This window comes from Nerophis lumbriciformis, linkage group LG02, assembly GCF_033978685.3.
Source record: "Nerophis lumbriciformis linkage group LG02, RoL_Nlum_v2.1, whole genome shotgun sequence".
Lineage (NCBI taxonomy): Eukaryota > Metazoa > Chordata > Actinopteri > Syngnathiformes > Syngnathidae > Nerophis > Nerophis lumbriciformis.
In genome coordinates, this window is record NC_084549.2 from 38,266,743 (window position 1) to 38,287,706 (window position 20,964).

At 39.3% G+C, this 20,964-nt stretch overlaps 1 protein-coding gene across 3 annotated transcripts in view; it reads right to left on the reverse strand.

Annotated features, from left to right (window-relative positions):
• blnk (B cell linker) overlaps nucleotides 1-20,964 on the reverse strand; it is a 61,197-nt gene that overhangs the window by 27,736 nt on the left and 12,497 nt on the right. Inside the window, exons 1-2 of one of the 3 annotated variants that reach the window (XM_061962451.1) lie at nucleotides 5,007-5,145; nucleotides 4,754-4,819 (exon numbers count right to left, since the gene is read on the reverse strand). In XM_061962451.1, the coding sequence (XP_061818435.1) occupies nucleotides 4,754-4,819; nucleotides 5,007-5,056 (116 nt within the window). In that variant the 5' untranslated portion in view covers nucleotides 5,057-5,145. Of the gene's footprint in view, nucleotides 1-4,753; nucleotides 4,820-5,006; nucleotides 5,146-19,793; nucleotides 19,841-20,964 lie in introns of those variants that run through there. The other 2 variants (XM_061962475.1, XM_061962459.1) reach the window with 2 other exon arrangements.

The window sequence follows — 20,964 nt, forward strand, 5'->3', positions numbered from 1 at the left end:
TTGTCCCGGGAGGTTTTCGAGAGAGGAGCTGAATTTCGGGAGTCTCCCAGAAAATCCGGGAGGGTTGGCAAGTATGAATTGACATAACTTTTTTTTTTCAACCAGGACAGTGCTGGCCAGTGCTGAGAAGAAGAAATGGATGGTATTCGTTGAATAAAAAAAAGATCAAATATATGACAGGAGCGTGTCACCAATTTGGTGAAGCAACTGGAGCGTATCACGTACTGCTGCACTGCACCAGAATGTAGCAGAATGAGTCTCATGCTAGCCAAGAATGTTAAAATAATATCTAAACATTGGACATTTATTGATGAACATTTGGAAAAGCTGCTGATGACATGTTTGATGGAGAATCAGCCAGAAAGAGCTGGAAGGTGAAAGGAAAAGGAATGTCCCAGAAGGCACAAGACATTGATACAATGCTGATTATACATACATGTCTTTTAACCGACTTTGAAACAACGTTGCAAAATAGTTATATTTGTAAACTGAGACAACTTTGGTGTCTAACATCCACGTTGATGGTTGGGAAATGACCAAATTTCAATGGTCAAATCAATGTCACAACCTGACATTGAATAAATGTTGTCAAAAGCATTTTACTTCAATGTTCTATTTGTGATATAAAATATTTGTTGGAAAATGACCAACATTCTATGGTCAACTCAATGTCAGAACCCAACATGGATTAAATGTGTTCAAAAAGCATGTTGTTTCAATGTTGTATTTGTGTTGTAAAATATTGGTTGTAAAAATGACCAAAATTCAAAGGTCAAATCAATGTCAGAACCCAACATTGATTAAATGTTGTCAAAAAGTATGTTGTTCCAACCTTAGGTTTGAGTTGCTCAACATCAGGACCTAATTCAACAAGTTCTCAACGTTGTTTTGATGTCTTGTGCCTGCTGGGGTTACATATTAAAATTGTGATGTTTGGGGGGTTTATAGATTTCAATTCATTTTGATGTGTGATGTTGATTTAAGAGCTCTGTCACAGAACCAATCAAGCTCGTAAATTGAGGTACTACTGTATGGTATTTATTTTTATATTGTGACTTAGTTTACTAACACAAAGAGCCAAGAGTAGTTTTCCTTTTGTTAAGTCAATTTGCACCATTTACTATATTTTGCTCATACAATTTGATAAAATAAAAATGAAATAATTGTATTATTTTGTTAAGATTGTTACAGTATCATTGTCAGTGTTGTATTGTTCCATCCATCCATCTTCCTTGGCTTATCCGAGGTCGGGTCGCGGGGGCAGCAGCCAAAGTAGGAAAGCCCAGACTTCCCTCTCCCCAGCCACTTTGTCCAGCTTCTCCCAGTGGATCTCAAGGCGTTCCCAGGCTAGCCGGGAGACATAGTCTTCCCAACGTGTCCTGGGTCTTCCCCGTGGCCTCCTACCGGTCGGACGTGCCCTAAACACCTCCCTAGGGAGGCATTCGAGTGGCATTCTGACCAGATGCCCGAACCACCTCATCTGGCTCCTCTCGATGTGGAGGAGCAGCGGCTTTACTTTGAGCTCCCCCCGGATGACAGAGCTTCTCACCCTATCTCTAAGGGAGAGCCCCGCCACCCGGCGGAGGAAACTCACTTCGGCCGCTTGTACCCGTGATCTTGTCCTTTTGGTCATAACACAAAGCTCATGACCATAGGTGAGGATGAGAACGTAGATTGACCAGTAATTTGAGAGCTTTGCCTTCCCGCTCAGCTCCTTCTGCACCACAACGGATCGATACAGCGTTCGCATTACTGAAGACGGCGCACCGATCCGCCTGTCGATCTAACGATCCACTTTTCCCTCACTCATGAACAAGACTCCGAGGTACTTGAACTCCTCCACTTGGAGATGACACTCCACCCTTTTCCGGGCGAGAACCATGGACTCGGACTTGGGGGTACTGATTCCCATCCCAGTCGCTTCACACTCGACTGCGAACCGATCCTGTGAGAGCTGAAGATCAACAGCGAGGTGGAACGTCACCTCGCTGTTGTATTGTTCAAGAAATATATTCAGAATTTATATTTTTGGTTGCCTAGAATCTTGGTCCTGTATTTTATTCTGATTTGAGACCTGGTCAACTAATTGAAGGAAAATATCACAAGATCATCCAAAGAAGTATCAGTAACGGTGATACTTGCCATTTATTTGCTTTAGCATCGGCTCAAAACTGAAATTTGTATCATCTGACCACATGACTCCGGACCCTGCAAAAAATGTCCCTGTTTTAATTTTCCCACATTTTTGAACTACAGCCTGAGCGAGATGAACTCTTCCACCGGGAACCATGGCCTCGAATTCTGCCCAAGGTTGCTTCACGACCAAGCTGCAAACATCCGACTAAAAAGGGCAACAGCTCAATGAAGACCTCAGAACTATATTTACCCTATTTGACCAAATATAAAACAACGGTGAATATAGAACAAAACCTTTTTTTCAAGACCCTGGGGAAATAGAGTTAAAATATTTTCAGTAACGTTATAAAAACAAGTGCTAGACTGCAAAAGAAAACTTATCATACATTTTAGTGATGTTCCATTGATCACCATTATCTTCAATGAGCTTGTTGTTTGCTAACTTGCCCAACCTTTAGGACACTTTTTTGACCAGGTATCTGTGTTACAGCTGCATGAGTGAGTGACAGGAAGAAAAGCTCTGGCTCGCTCTTGATGTACATTTGGGCTGATACAGCCATTTGGAAAAAGCAGAGATGAGACCTCAGAGCCACTAAAGCTTGGTTTCATTTTCAGAGACTGAAAGATTTGATAAGATAATAAACCGAACTAGTGATAGGAGGTTAGGGCAACCTTGGAGTCCAATTTGAGCACATTCTGACACTGATTGTCCAAGAACTAATGATGCGTTCCATTAACCTGGGAAGTTGGAAGTCAAAACTCGGAATGACATCAATGCCAAGTGACTGCACGCTAGAGATGCGCGGATAGGCAATTATTTCATCCGCAACCGCATCACAAAAGTCGTCAACCATCCGCCATGCACCCGAACTAACATTTATTCAAAACCGCACCCGCCCGCCATCCGAAACCCGCCCGTTGTTATATATCTAATATAGACGATGCAAGGCATTAGTGAGGTTATAAAGCTTATGCCTGTTAAAGAAAGGAGACTGATCCAATGCAGCAGAGACATTCAATGCACGGCCCAGACGCACACCAGTGCGCAATCATCTGGGAGCCGCGCTGAGCGCACCTCCAAGCGCGCTCGCGCCACTCAAACTGCTGCAGGCAGCTGCGTTCTATCTTGTTTTAACATCCTGTGGCACTCTTCTGGGATCACGGCGGACGAAACTGCTCATGCTCAGGGTGTTTGTGGAGATTCGGGGTTTTGCACAAATGTGATTCACCATGTTCGATGTCCCGGTTTTGTGACTGTCGTAGACATTAACAGCGTCGCAGCTCTTGCAAATCACGTAGCCAGCATTACTATCATCCTGATTTACAACCTCATAAAAACGAGTCCACGCTGAACTTTTCTGGCCTTTTTTTCCCCTGGTCTTTAGCATTCCCTTTTTTAGTTTGTCGCGTACCACGTTTGCTGCCGGCGTTGCCATATTATTATTTTTTCTTCTTCTGTTGTGGCGTGCTGCAGGTGCCTGCTCGTTTTTCGTATGTGGGTAACAACATTTAACTATGTATATATATTTCCGAATTGGTTTAACTGCCACCCGTCTGAATCTATTTAAAATCTAATTTTTTTTAATTTCAACCGCCCGACCCGACCCGCGGATAAAATCTAATTTTTTTTTATTTCAACCGCCCGACCCGCGGATAATCCGCGGACTCCGCGGTTGTGTCCGCAAACCGCGCATCTCTACTGCACGCGCATTCCAGTTACGGGGTCGAAAAACAACATGGCCGCATCCGCTAATGTTATTGTTGCGCTCGCATTATCTGAATATAAACGACTTCTGGAAAAATATGCGGTCATTCTGCAACCTTCAGAACACATACACTATTGCTAGTCATGTAAAAACACATGACAAAAAACATAATTTACTCTACAGTATCATTACCATATATACATGTCCAACAATACATCGTATATGGCTGATTTACTGCGGCACAAAATAGACATAAATGGTATTACAGGAAGCTTCTATTTTTGTTTACACTCAGAGCAGCTATCTTTGAAGCCAACTTAGGGGTGGTGAGGTGTCTTCGACTTTCCGAGTAGGAAATCCGACCTCGTGGGGCGTTTCCACTACAAATTTCAGACTTCGAACTCAGAAATTCTGACTTTCTATTACAAATAGAACGCAACATTAGTACTTCTGGAACACCCCACGTAAAACACTGCGAGACACAAGGCTGGATGGTTTTTCTAAGACCACAAATCAAAACCCTCCAAAACCCTTCAGTGTTCCACGACCAGCATTAAAGTCATAAGACAACCTCATCCACACCTGACTTCCTGCCACTCTGTGTACGTGACAAGACACCCCAAAACAACACCATAATTGATTATATTTTTAAAGTGATTGTTTTCAATTGTGTTTAACTAACAGTCACTAACATGTAAAACAAGCCTTCTATGTTACCAGGAGAAAGGAAAGGAAAGTGAAACATAAACCACATGTGTGAGATATTTTTGTTTCTCTTATAACAGTTGTGAATGTGGAACCAACAATTTCTATCAGTATCCAACACAAATTCAATGTATTCATGTTAGCGATTTACCATAAATCATTCAACACACACATATGTGTTTTTGACTGCCAAAGCTTGAATGTACCTTTTTAATGTATTCAGCAAACTGGTATCATTTTTCTGAATGTCCTGAACGATATTCTGAAGCTGCCTAAAACAAAGACAAGTGAGAATATATAATCAAATAAATGGTTAAATGTTCAGTTCTAGAATTGTAGCTGTAGTGTTAAACTGTATTATAACTGACTGTTTAAATATCTATCTTTAGGTCCAAATAAGAGTAAAACAACATTTCTGATCATCATTCCTGTGACACAAAAACAGTTCACAGATCTTACCGAATCTTTGCAGAAGCACAAGTCGTGAGTTTACTGAAAGCATCCATCATTGTACTCAGATCCAAGTGTTGCTCTTAACATGCAGTACTTTCAATCCATATACAGTAAGCCAAGTCCTTCTCAACAAGTGAGGGTTTCATTGTTTGTGACTCCCCCCACACAAAAGGAATCACATCTCTTTTCTAGTTCTGTCACTCCCACTCCCCCACTAACACATAGCACACGCAGACGTTGATTGTTTTTGTGCTGGAACTGTGTTGCCTTTTAAGCTTTTCATGCGCATTTACTAGCACCATATTGTATTGTACACAGCATGTTGGAGCATCTCTGGGGAGCTTTGATTCAATGCCCTGAAAACAGTGTGTGACAAGGTCGTTGCAAGCTTGTGTTGGATTAAGCCTGCTCTATTAGTATGAGGGGCCGTTAGGGACATTATTCAGAATTACCTCTTACATACACTACTGAAATGCTCTCACATAAACAACTGAAATGTTTTTCTCTCACACACACTACTGAAACACTCTTATATACACTACTGAAACACTCTCATAAACACTACTAAAATGTTTTTCTCTCACTCACACTACTGAAACACTCTCATACACACTACTGAAATATTTTTCTCTCACACACTACTGAAACACTCTCATGCACACTACTGAAACACTCTCACACACACTACTGAAATGTTTTTCTCTCACAACACTACTGAAACACTCTTCAGTCCAGCTTCTTCAGTTCTTAAAGTCTTCTCTATGGGATGAACAGATGGAGTAAGTTTATCCAAGCTTAATGATTGCAAAAATAAACGTATTAGTTCGTAAATGTAATAATGACACACAAGCAACACAATTAATTCTGCTAGAACTTGTCCACCAAAAAGTGTTGCATCCCAGAGAAACGTCTTACCTCATATTCATTTTGAAAAAAAATTGACTAAACATAACACATTTCTTATCCCAAATAAAGTTACAATCGTGTCACAAATGTTACCCTTGTAAATCTCTTCTGTCTAAATTCATCCAGGCTGTTTCTTTAGAATGTTCTTTTTTGTCACATTGAAAAAGAATCAATTAACCATGAATGTCCAATCTCACAATTATTCTGCACTGAACTTTCTGTTGTTCTGTTTAGTACTTACAATATACTGTTTGAGTTCAAAGAAAGGGTTCTGTTCTTACAAGGTAAATGTCATAAAAACTTGAGTATGCTGTCAAACTGTTGTGTCTACTAAAAGTATTACATATTCATAAACCCAGAGTAATGTCGTGCAAACCAAATAGTTTTTCATTTTATTATCCATCCATCCATTTGCTACCACTTGTCCCTCTCGGGGACATTATAAAAAACATTACATCAAAGAAAAAAATAATATGTAATGTGTAATATGATTCTTTTATTTCCTTTTTGTTTTATACTTTTTAGTGTTATTCCTCACGTTTCTTGTTTTTTGTTAGTGTTGTTTAAATATATTGTTAAATGTTTAAAAATGATGACGAAAATAATATGTGAATACTTAATATGAAAATGTTTAATGAAATGTATTCTCAGATTGTTCAAATATCTTTGGTGTAGAAATACCTTTGAGGAAAAATGCACCATTCGAGTCACTGTCGTTAGATGGCCTTTTATTTTCCTCTAAACAGTGAAGTACATATCCTTTTGCTAAGTTTGCAGCACACTACTTGATTGATACCAGAAAACACAATCTGTCCACGCATGCTCGTAGACTACGTCACTTCCGGGACTTGAACATTTTAAGACGCAGTCTGTTATTATTATCGCCACATTTTCAACCACTTATACTTTTCTGTTATTGCAATAAATGACGCACAGGGGCACCACTTTTTTTTTTTTAAAAGGTTGATTATTTTTTTCAAACTTTAACAAAATTCTATATCTGTGGTGTAACAAAAACTAGACTTTTAAATGATCAGTATTGTGAATTGATGTGTAAGTAGCAAAAAAAAGATTGATTTATTTGTACATATGAGAGTGTTTCAGTAGTGTGTATGAGAGTGTTTCAGTAGTGTGTGTGAGAGAAAAACATTTCAGTAGTGTGTATAAGAGTGTTTCAGTAGTGTGTGAGAGAAATACATTACAGTAGTGTGTATGAGAGTGTTTCAGTAGTGTGTATGAGAGTGTTTCAGTAGTGTGTGTGTGAGAGAAAAACATTTCAGTAGTGTGTATGAGAGTGTTTCAGTAGTGTGTGTGAGAGAAAAACATTACAGTAGTGTGTATGAGAGTGTTTCAGTAGTGTGAATGAGAGTGTTTCAGTAGTGTGTATGAGAGCGTTTCAGTAGTGTGTGTGAAAGAAAAACATTTCAGTAGTGTGCATGAGAGTGTTTCAGTAGTGTGTATGAGAGTGTTTCAGTAGTGTGTATAGAGTGTTTCAGTAGTGTGTGTGAGAGTAAAACATTTCAGTAGTGTGTATGAGAGTGTTTCAGTAGTCTGTGTGAGAGAAAAACATTACAGTAGTGTGAATGAGAGTGGTTCAGTAGTGCGTGTGAGAGAAAAACCTTTCAGTTCTTTATGTGAGAGCATTTCAGTAGTGTACGTAGGGATGATGTTTGATAAGAAATTATCGAGTTCGAGCCCATTATCGAATCCTCTTATCGAACCGATTCCTTATCGATTCTCTTATCGAATCCAGATAGGTTGTTGTATATGGAAAAAAACACAATATTTGGTTTAACAAAAGCTCACTTTTATTTTATAAGAAAAAAATACAATAAAATAGATAAATACATATTGACTGTTACCCCCCTAAAAAACTAAAATAAATAAAATTTGACTGTTGTTACCCAAAGTATATTAAGTGGGATTTTTCAGAAAAACAAATATATACAGTAACACAAAAACAACCTGTCTCTGTAATCACTATAGGTGTATAAATAATAATATAGTGTTAAATAAAATCAGTCCCTTGGGCACAAAACTGAAAATAATACAGCTCTCCAAAAAGTGCACTTCTGCTGCTATTGGAACATACTAACTACACACACTGTGACACTAAGAACACCACAGTCATCAATCAACAATTCTTCTTCCAAAAAATTAGCATGTCTGCTTTTTCAGGATCAAGTCTGACCCGCTCTTCGCTAATCGTGTCGCCAACGGTGGAAAAAACACGTTCACTTGGCATGGAACTAGCTTGGACACACAGATAGGTTTGACGATATCCTCCTCCAGTCTGTATCTAAACCTTCTGGGGTCCATCAGTGTGGCCTCCTCCAGGAATGACTGCACGTCCTTGTCCTGGAGGGAAAATGAGGGACAGACAGAGCATAGAATTAGGGGGGAAATTAGCTGAATGTGAAGACTAGGGTGTCTGTTTTTAAGTCTTTAGCATTAGTATGTTGGATTAAATGATGGACTGGATTAAGTAATGAAGTTAAACATTGTACTGATATGATCCACTTTAAGAGGTTGTTCAAATTAATAGTGCTTACAAAGTACAAAGAAGAATTATGAGAAATACTTTCAACCTTATTGAAAATAAGATATTCTTCATCTCAGTATATTAATAATGACTGAATTAATTAATTACATATTACACAACTGTTGTATATACTAATTCACAGATGTTATTTTATTATAAAAAGGTCAGCAAATGATGTATATAAACGCTCTGAAGTGAGAAAGGGGTAGGATTAAATAAGCTTTACTTCTTCCTACTCCTTTTCGGACATGATGTAAAGTGAAATGATATGAAACTGTGATGTTATGCTGTAAGTGTGTTCATGCATGAAATAAACTAAAGAAAGAAAGAAAGCACTAGTTTATTAGACAGACCTGCAAACTCTGGAGTGGTATAGGCTACAAGATAACGTTAACGTTATCAGACACATACAAAAAGGCTAACGTTAACGTTACCGTTAGCCATTGACTATGCTTAGGTAACGTTAGTCTAGCTAACATTACTGCAGTCCTGGTTGACATAAGAGATAACCTTATTTTAGCCTAAAGGCTACAAGTGAGCAAATATGGAAATTAACCGGCAACAGTTATCGTTAGTTACTCACCGCCACTATCACTGGAGCTGGGGCTGCAGGTTTGAAGCAGAGGGAGAGGGGCGCGCTTCGTCATCTATGTCGCTGCTTCTCCACGTGTCGAAGACACGACACGGTTCTCGAACGTTCAGGTTATGTGCAGCCTGAAAATATTTGAACATGCTTGTTGTACTTCCCCCCCTTACATGAGAGCGAAGCCTGGCAATAATTGCATATTACCGTTTCCTCGTCGTATTTTTTTGTAAAATGAAGCCATGCCTTGAGGCGTTTTTTCCGGTGCATTATTTTTGCTGCTTGTGTGACATCACAGGAAATAATGTAGCTCAGTCATTAGACTGAGCTACGTCATTTCCAGGACATCACAGGAAATGACAGGAAATGACGTAGCTCAGTCAATAGACTGAGCTAAGTCATTTCCTGTGGGACGGGATTCATTCCCAGGGATTCGAATAAAGAACCAACTCTTTTTCTTTACTATAGTGGCCTCGATAACGGGAACCGGTTCTCAAAAAGGGATTTGAGTCCATGGGATCGGTTCTTTTCTTATCGAACAACCGGGAGAACCGGTTTCGAACATCATCCCTAAGTGTACGTAAGAGGTAATTCGGAATAATGTCCCTAACACCCCCACCCCCACCCCATCCCATCCCCCTCCTGTTTGCACTTACGTGTTTTTTTTTACGCACCTGCATGTTCTTCTAATTTGTATTATCCTATCTAGCCTGCTGAATCGCCCAACCTGACTTAAGCAAAAGTGCCCAAAGGGAACTGCACTGCTTTTTTTTTTTAAATTTTGCCTATCTTTCACAATCATTACAAGAGACAAAAGACAGATCTTTTTTTTTTAATGCATTCTAACTTGTAAATGAACATAAATAAAGTCTGCTTATAATAGAGTCAATTGGAGGTCATAAATCCATAAATTACTCTAAATAACCACCCGAAAACCACCAACAACATTACATTTGTATTTCGTGACCTAAATATTAACCAATTATCAGTGATGTTGTTATTATAAATGCTAACGCAAACAAACACATTTTAGCGGCCCTGTGATCGCATAGCGTTAACTAGCTTGTGTTGATATAATGACACAATGATCTGGGGAGCTGCTTCTTCACCTCGGAGCTCGTGAAAGTTTATTCTAGATCATATATCATTCCTCTCACCTTGATAGTAGAAGGATGAGGACATAGTCCGACAAATTGGTTAACTTAGACATCCAAATAAGCTTGTAAATGGCGAGAAAGACATGCTTGGTTCCAACCTCTTTTTTGTTTGCGAGGAATATGAGTCTGAACGGGAATATATGAACATCCCATTAGTTGGCATCCCCGTGATAGCATACATTGTACAGTAAGTGATGTTTTAAAATGTTTTTTTGGCTCTTATGTAGTCTGCAATGAGTAATAATCAGTGATGTTGTCGAAGGAAAACGCGAACGTCGTGAATCGTATTTGAAATGAATGTCCCGCCCTATGCTTAAAATGAACAAAATACGTAATCATTAAATGTTATTATGAATGTACCCGTTACTACATAACATATCAAATCAAATCAAATCAACTTTATTTATAAATTTACAGTGGGTATATAAACCTTGATGGAGGTGATTGGAAGTTGTTTAAGGGCTTTATAGACAGAATTGAGCGACTCCCATGGGCTCCATTGTAAGCAGATTTTTGATCACATTTATTTACTATTTAGAATGCATAAAAAAGAAGAACATATGTGTTCTTGTCTTATATAACGATTGTGAGTGATAGGCAACATTCCAAAAAAAGTGCAGTACCCCTTTAAGTCGTGAAGGAAGGCGGGCTCATTACCAATAAGGCGTAACTTGTCGTAAAGCATTTTTCTTGGCTGTGTGAAAATTGTACAACGTGGATATTTTTTTAAAACCTGAATATGTCATTGAACTCAATGAAAAAGATTACACTTTAAATTTGAAAAGGCTGTATCAATCCAGGCAGTGCTTGTCACGTGAACGTGTGTAGACATGATGATTCAGTATGTGTATGCACACTACAACAGCTTCTTCTTCCTGACTGGATGTAAATAATAATATCTAGATGAAACTTTATGTACTTGTTATTATAACCACCCTGATGTATTTGTGATAGTACATGTTCTGTTTAGTTTAAATGTTTGTGAAGTCAAGAAGGAGGGCATTTGTTTTTGTGTTTGCGCTTGCGAGGGGAGCGTGACAGCTGACAGTATGATATTAAATGTAAAAAAAATCCATCAAATCAATTGATAGGCACAACATTATATTAAAAAGTCACATAGTTCAATGATCACGGTACAGATGAAATTGTATGTTTGTATGTAATGTGTCGATACATACATCACATACAGTACATCACAGCAGGTAAACGTTAATCCAGAGTGCCATTATGGTCTTTTATCTTTCCTGATGTCTATATTGAAGCGATCAGAATAGATTTGATGGTTTTTGATTAATTTTTTTACGTGTGGTGTACACTGCATCCAAATTTTAAGTGCAATATGTTCAACCTTTTTGAGGCACTGGACTTTTTCCAGCCTCAGAGGCGCATAAGAACAAAAGTATTGAAGTCCATTGCAGAATACTTAAAGGCCAGATTTGACAGGGAACGCCTACATTTAAGCGTTGCTCCGCCCATCCGCATCTTGGATGGAGGCGTGCAATGACAGACTTAAGTCAAGAGGAATGCTGCGCCAAAGTCCGCGCACCTGTGCAGCTATTTTCATTCAAAGGGGAACTGCACTTTTTGGAGGGATTTTGCCTCTCATTCACAATTCTTATTTGAGACAAGAACACACATCTTTCTCTTTTTTCGTGCATCTAAATTCTAAAAAAAACAAAACACTTTTACGAGACAGCTTACAATGTAGCTAGTGAGATTACTCTGCCTGTGTTTCACCTATAAGTCCCTCTAAAAAACATCCAAAAACCGCCTACAATACTCATGTCCTGGCCGGAATGTTAACCAAGTATTAGCAACATTGTTATTATAAGAGCGAACGCAGAGGAATTATTTTTAGTCACCCGGTGCCTTGATTACAAAGGGTACTGCAGGTATCGACATGCATGTGTTTGTAAAAGTTAATACAAGACCATAAATCATGCCTCACACTTGTAGAGCAGAAGGTTGTAGCCATAAGCTGAGAAGTTAGTCAACTATAAAATTCAACTTAGACCCAAAGATATTGCTAGAAAGACACGACAAGATGTTCGTATGCTCCCAGCAATTTTTACCTACAGAGTGAGGATTAAGATGAACTCATTATCTAAACGGGGAGCACAAGTCTTGCGATGAAAGATATAAACATCCCATCAGTCGGCTTCCCAGTGACAGCGGACATTGTACAGTAAGTGGTTGTTTTATTAGGTTAGTATTTTGTGTTTCTTGTTTAGCATTCAGCACAAGTGCTACATTTAGTGTTTCACTATAGTTAGATCTGCTGATCACTCAGATTCTAAAGTGTTTAGCTTATTCTCATTGTCCAGGCTCAAAAATAAAAGGTTCTGGATTGTCATTTGTCCCAAAGTAGTCGCCGTTGTCTCTCATGAAGTTTGTCATGATTAGTAGTAGTTGTTGTTTAAGAAAATAGTGAACATTGCAAAATCTCTGTGGAACCAATGTGCTCAAAAATAATAGTTCCAGCAATGCTTAAAATGACCAAAAAAACAGTAAATATTACACTATGAATGTGCCTGTTACTACATTACATGTATATTTACAGCATGTACCGGTATATGAAATGTTGATGGATATTTTTAGATGTTTTTTTAGAGGGCTTTATAAGCGTAATAGATTGTATCCCAATTACCTGCATTGTTAGCCATCTCTTGCTAATGTTTTTTCACTAATTAGAATGCACAGAAAAGAGATACACATGTTTGTTTTTGTCTCACATCAGGATTGTGAACGGCAAAATACCTGAAAAAAGTACAGTTCCCCTTTTATGCACATGGGTGAATAGGGTCATTAACGGGTGATTTTAATCAACATTTACACTTCCTCTTTACATTCCACACTTCCTTCTGGTCTAGATGATATGTATTGGATATGCTTTAGTGTAAATTTAGTGCCAATTTGATTACCTACTTTCTGTTTCTCTCTGCAAGATGTTAGTTTGTGGAGGCATTCCCAGATTGCAAATGAAACCCCCCCCGCCCTTTCCAAAAGTGTATGTTTTTATCCTTTGAAAATGTACACTGTTTAGATATATATCTTTGAAGTCATTAGCGCTATTTTTTTTTCTAGACAAGGTGGAAAATAAACTGCATAAACCGGTTTTCACCCGGTCACATAATTAGGTACACACTTTTGGATCAATTCAGAGCTGCATAAAAAAAAGCTGCTTCAAAGCAGCATTTATGTCACTGCATGTTGCACGTTAACATGTTATATACCATAATCACATGACAATAATACTCTATCCTACCATCTTTTGTGTTTATTAAAAAAAGGTAGTAATGTTGTCGCCTTTTCCTCATAAAATTTGGCCCAAATGTCATGAACAAATAAACATGACAACATTTATTTTATTTTATTTTTTTATAGACATTCAGCAGGTAGGGGGGCATGAAACGAGAAGGAATATACAGAAACTTCAGCGGATATATACAAAGTATTATTTTTTTATTATATTTCCAAATGAAAAAAATGAACACTGTTTAAACAAAAACACCAGAAGACAACAAAACGCATCAATTTAATTTGTTATAATCAGTCTATAAAGTCATCCAGCAACAACACAATTATAAAATGATCTTGCTGAATAGACGATATGTCTAACATTTCTTTAATAATCTGGCCAAAATTATGTAATCAGAAAAGATAATTTGTCTGAATTCCTTGCGGATCGTATTTATTTTCAAAGTTAATCAACAACTACAAAAGGAAAGGACTGCTTTTAAGCCTATATTATGTGTACATGTAAACCAATAAACGGACATCTGGTTAGTTCAGCATAGCTAAAAAACCGTTTTTTTAGTCTGCGAGTTACCTTAGTTTCTGTGCAACCAAGGTTGATGTATGTGCAGTGCACAAAATGGCTGAGGGAACTACGGAAATATAGTTGTCAAGTAACAGGACACACTTATGGAGGAAAAAAAGGAATAGAGAGTAGAAACACAACAAAAACAGTATAGGGGCCAACTTTTTGGCCCATGGCATATTGATATTTTTATTAATTATGAATGAAAATGTCAATGTTTTGATCATATAGCATAGCATTGTATATAAATATGAAGGATCGTACCTATGCAAACACATTTACATATTCAAATATTTTATACCTTTTTGCTTAAGGTCTTGTTTTAATTTAGATTCTCTTGCTGTAAGTTATGTCAATATGTAAAACTTTCCTTTTAAAGATGCTAAAACAAGACTTAGTGTAAGTTCATGCAATTTGTTTTACATTAAACATCACACATTACTAGGTATTGAAGAATGATTTCTCTACATTATTAGTTGTCTCACACATATTGTTGTCTGGGCATATGTCACGGCCCGGGCGCATGCCAATGCCCATTGCTCAAGGAGCCCCACGGAGCACACCTTCGGGCACGCTCACAGCCGCTCCTCTCCTGCACGCGTCACGCAGCCGGCAGCCGGCAGCCGGCAGCCGGCAGCTGCATTCAATATGCAATCAGCGCACCTGTCGGTGATGAGCTGGCTGGGCTTCTTAAGCCAATGCAGACCTGCGTTCCTGGTCAGAACGTAACCATCCGTTCGCGTACAGTAAGCCACGTTTAGCTCTATGCAACCCTGCTCTCTCTCTCTCTCTTTGTGTTTGTCCCCTCCGTGTCTCATTGTGTCTTCCTTGACGTCCTCCCAGCAGTCTGCCTTTGTTCCTGCGTCGAAGAGCTGTGCGTCTCGTCAGTTCTTGGTTCTCTGCTTCCCAGACTGCCTCCTCGATCCTCGACCCCCGCTTGGACACGGACCTGCTTCGCCCCCGCTCTCGCCCCCGGACTTCCTGCTTGCCTCACGGACATCCCCCTGATCTTCCGCCTCTCGCCCAACATTCCTGGTAACATACTCATTAAATCCTACACATAGTCTCACACCATACACACTCTTGGATTCTTGTCACACTCCATTTCCTTAGTTTATATTATTATTTTTTGATTATTAACAGAGTCTCCTCCTCTTTCAATTCCCACCTCCGGATGAACTTTGAACATGTCACAAGGGAGGTGCTGGACATTGAGTCCGAGTGGACCATGTTCCGCACCTCTATTGTCGAGGCGGCTGATTGGAGCTGTGGCCGCAAGGTAGTTGGCCTGTCGTGGCGGTAATCCTAGAACCCGTTGGTGGACACCGGCGGTGAGGGATGCCGTCAAGCTGAAGAAAGAGTCCTATCGAGTTCTTTTGGCTCATAGGACTCCGGAGGCAGCGGACAGGTACCGACAGGCCAAGCGGTATGCGGCTTCCGCGATCGCGGAGGAAAAAACTCGGACATGGGAGGAGTTCGGGGCGTCTTCAGTAATGCGGACACTGTATCGATCCGTTGTGGTGAAGAAGGAGCTGAGCCGGAAGGCAACGCTCTCAATTTACTGGTCGATCTACGTTCCCATCCTCACCTATGGTCATGAGCTTTGGGTTATGACCGAAAGGACAAGATTACGGGTACAAGCGGCTGAAAATCAGTTTCCTCCGCCGGGTGGCGGGGTTCTCCCTTAGAGATAGGGTGACAAGCTCTGACATCCGGGAGGAGCTTAAAGTAAAGCCCCTGCTCCTCCACATCGAGAGGAGCCAGATGAGGTGGTTTGGGCATCTGGTCAGGATGCCACCCGAACGCCTCCCGAGGGAGGTGTTTAAGGCACGTCTGACCGGTAGGAGGCCACGGGAAAGACCCAGGACAAAAGAGACTGAGATAACAATATGAACCTGACATAAAGAACTAGAGACTTGGGACAGGAGACTGAGTGGAGCACATTATAAGCACGTTGGGCAGACTGAGGCTATGTCTACACTAACCCCTTAAATGAATAATAATTTAGCCTACGCCTCGTTTCAGCCACACTAAATCACAGTTTAAGGTTGCCCTCCTCGGACAATTTTTTACACGGGTAAGTGCGCCGTCTATTTCTTGAATCTCCAGCTCTTAGCTTTGTATGGACTCATTGATTGTTTACAAACTGAGTTCAGAGAGGAAGTGACGCCAGAAAGACCGCGCCCCACACAGGAAGTGACATGAGAAAGAACGCGCCACAGCCAGCTTCATAACAACCCGTTCGGGAACTCGGCGGCAACCACTAGAAAGATGGAGGCGAGTCATCCAGACATGCCCGTGTTTCTCCTTCTTCTACATGTACAGGCGCTTTTGGAAGTCACAAATCAATACCTTAAGAGAAGGAAACTGCCGATTGCAGCTATTTCGGATCCAACACATCTCAGACGGCAACATAGCAATGTTGAGCGACGGTTTTGGATAAGGCCTGGAAGAACGGCAGCCTGGTGGGATATGTTTGTCACCGAGTGTGTTGCACCAGAGGAACGGCAAGAGAACTTTCTAATGTCCAGGTCAGCTGTGATTCTACTTAGTGAAAAAATATTACTATCTTACTCTGTAAACAGCATCAGGTTTGCACATGCGTATTTCATTCCCAGTCTGGACATGAAGGGGTGTGGTCGTCTCTGCTGTCTGCAGCTGGGACTGCCGCGCATCCTCCAAATAACGATTCCTTTGCTTTTAAATAACATACATTTACGTTGTGTGTTTTTTTCAGCCATTTATTCCATACCCAATATTATTTTTATATTTTACTCTATGTTAAGCACCGTCGTCAACGTCTGTTTTGATTCAAATGTGCTAATAAACAAACCTGACTTGAAATTGGGAACATTCCTGAACCTGTTAGGGCCCCAGAAAAGGTACATTCAGTTACAACGCACCCCAACAATTTCAGGAATGGGTCACATTAGTGCAGTTATTGATTGTTTAACAAATGCCAGCTAACTCAACATGTTAAGGAAACCCAATTCCTGAGGCAGCGGCGCAGCCAGGAATTTTGAGCTCCATCAAAAACAAATCACATTGGTGCTGTGCCCTGTATGATCCTACAGTGGCCTTTGAAATTGTCCTAAACCCCCTCCAACAGAGCAGCCCCTCTGGAATTGGGATGGGCACCTGGTCCCATAATGGCACCGGTGCCAATGCAAACAGTGGTAACCACACCAAAAAAAGAACCACCGCAATTCCCGGACTATTACCTGGCACTTTTTTGCCGTGCTTTGAACCCTCCGTTTTAAACACAGTGACAGGACTTCCTCTTTATCGATTACGGAAAGTGAGGTTGCGTTGCCAAACCCCTGGAATTATGAATATATTCAACCAAGTTGTTTTTTTTTGCATGTTATTTATATTATGTATTTCTGCAATAATTATGATATATTGTGGACTTTAGTTCTTATTTTCAAATATAATACTCAGTTATCATTGAATGTATACACAGTGCATCTGGAAAGTATTTAAAGTTCTTCACTTTTTCCACATTTTGTTATGTGTCAGCCAGGGTTGTACGGTATACTGGTATTAGTATAGTACCGCGATACTAATGAATCATTTTCGGTAGTATACCGTCTCTGAAACGTACCGGTGCCGCACCCCCGCGTCAAAGTCACGTCGTGACATTGCTGATTTTACGAGCAGACGAGCATGTTTGGCGGCACACAATCACGGAGTACTTACAAGCAGACACAGTGTGTAGGCAAAAAAAGGAGAACGGACGCATTTTGGCTTAAAAACTAAAGATAAAGGTGAAGTTATAACACTGAAACACCCTCAGGAAGAGGTGCTTTAAGACATGGCTAGCTAGCTAGCAGCTAACGCCCATCCGCCGTCGGCAGTGTTTTAGCGACTTCTAAATCACTAATCCTCGCCTCCATGGCGATAAATAAAGTACGTTTCTTACAAATATCATCCCTGCAGGACGAGGAATAGCTAAACATGCTTCACGACACACTGTAGCTCACCGGCATCAAAATGTAAACAAATGCCATGGGTGGATCTACACATAACATCCACTGAAATGATATCAAGTACAGGCAGTATATAGTCAATACTACTATGATTACGTCGATATTTTTTGGCATCACAACATCTTCTTTAGTTTAAAAAAAATTTATATTATGTTTATAAACTCAGGAAATATGTCCCTGGACACATGAGGACTTTGAATATGACCAATGTATGATCCTGTAACTACTTGGTATCGGATTGAAACCCAAATTTGTGGTATCATACAAAACTAATGTAAAGTATCAAACAACAGAAGAATATGTGATCATTACATTTTAACAGAAGTGTAGACAGAACATTTTAAAAGAGAAAGTAAGCAGATATTAACAGTAAATGAACAAGTAGATTAATAATCCATTTTCTACCACTTGTCCTTAATAATGTTGACAAAAAAATAGAATGATAAATGACACAATATGTTACTGCATAAGTCAGCAGACTAATTAGGATCCTTTGTTTGTTTACTTACTACTAAAAGACAAGTTGTCTAGTATGTTCACTATTTTATTTAAGGACTTCACTGCAATAAGAAACATATGTTTAATGTACCCTAAGATTTTTTGTTAAAATAAAGCCAACAATGCAATTTTTTTGTGGTCCCCTTTATTTAGAAAAGTATCAAAAAGTATGGAAATAATTTTAGTACCGGTACCGGTACCAAAATATTGGTATCGTTACAACACTAGTGTCAGCCTTATTCCAAAATATGTATTCAAAATTCTACACACAATACTCCATAATGACAATGTGAAAAGTTAATTTTGTTTTTAAAGATTTATTAAAAATAACAAAATAAAAAAAACCATGTACATAAATATTCACAGCCTTTGCTCAATACTTTGTTGATGCACCTTTGGCAGGATGAAAACCCACACTTCCCATCCAACCTGATTGGGCTTGAGAGGTGCTGCAACGAAGAATCAGCGAAACTGCCCAAAGATAGGTGTGCCAACTTGTGGCATCGTATTCAAAAAGACTTAAGGCTATAATTGCTTCCAAAGGTGCGTCAACAAATTATTGAGCAAATGCTGTGAATACTTATGTACATGCGATTGTTTAGTTTTAAAAAAAACAAACAAATGTGCTCTCTGTCAGATTCTGTCAATCTTGAACGCCAAGATGCAGAGATGGCAGGCGTAGCGCAGGCAAACATGATCAAATGTCAAAAAGGAAATAGGAAAACAGGAAACAGGATAATAGGAAACAATCATCAAGGTTTGGCTGGAGGGCGAGGCAGGCATAAATAGCAGCCGGCTGATTGACAACAGGAGTGGCCAGGCTGCCAATCAGTGGCAGGTCAGGGGAAATAGTGCTCAGGGAGACAAGCAGGAAAAGGAACTAAAATAAGAGCGCTGACAGGAAATAAACACAAACCAAGGAAACACAATCAGACGTGAAAAAAACAAAACCTTTTCACATTATCATTATGGGGTATTGTCTGTTGAATTTTCAGGACAAAAATGAATTTATTCTATTTTGTAATAAGGCTGTAACATAAAGTGTGGACAAAGTGAAGCGTTGTAAATATTTTCAGGATGAACTGTAATTCCACAATATTTCTGGAAAAAAAAAAGGCTTTCTGTTTTGTTTTTTGGTCTTTTTTTATGTTTTCCATTTTTTAAATACCGGCTCAGGCACCGGAATTGCTTTTGAAGTACCGATTTGGTACTAGTATTGGTTAAACAAAACATGATAAACACTTCATGTGTATCAGACACTGACTTACTGGGGAGAGGAAGATAAGTGTGTTACTTACTGCTGATGAGGAGGACTGCACTTACTCATGTCGCCATCTGACAGCTTCTGTTCAAACAAAAGATATCAGTTGTCAATATGATGTGGATTATTATCTCAAGTCCAACAAGAACAAATATGTCAGCCTATTAACAGGCAGGAGATGGCAGCATTTCACTTTGTAAATCATCAATGCTTTGTTGGTGTTTTGATCCTTAAACCAGATTGTTGAGGGAATTCAACACAACACAGCAGTCAAATATGTAAATATAGATTGAGTATTTTACATATCTGCATGACCCAACACCATCAAGTACACTAAAAGAGAAATCATGATTTTGACGCATGACTTCTGTGTGCTGAGGAAACATGCACTCATTTGTTTGAAATGCCACAAGGAAACCAATTAATAATTTGAAAAAACACAAAAAAAGCATGATTTCTTTTGGGCGTTTGAAAATGAAAGGAAAATTATTACCATAAAATATGCAACAAAACCAAATAAATTATGTATTCCAGTCTTCGTTCATAATTCATGAGTGCACGTCATTCCTTGCTCCAACTCTCTCATTTAGTTTTTTAATGTGTTATAATTTGACGGTAAAATAAAACATCAACACACACACACACACACACACACACACACACACACACACACACACACACACACACACACACACACACACACACACACACACACACACACACACACACACACACACACACACACACACACACACACACACACACACACACACACAGTCACACACAAAGCATGGTTCATGCATTTCATATGAACAGTATTTCATGTGTTGAATTAAATAAAGAAGAGCAAATAGGTTCCACTTTAAAGAACAGGATATTACTGGCTGTCAATGTAAAGTCTACATCAGGAAAAAAGAAGCTAGAAAGGAGTCAGAACATAAGCAACATGAAGGGCCTTCCTAGCACATCATTTGCCTGAATTACATGGATTGCTTAATATAAAAAGCTTGAACCTTCCTTTCAAAATGAATGCACTTTGACCCCACACTTGATCATCACAGTGGAAAAAAGGCGTCAGTATAATATGAGACTTAGCCTTGTGACACCAAATCAAATATCAAATAATCCACTCCAGTGGATACGCGTGCAGTGTTCCTATGTTGAATTATTTATAGGAGAGTGTGTGCTTGATCAAACGAGACCCAAGT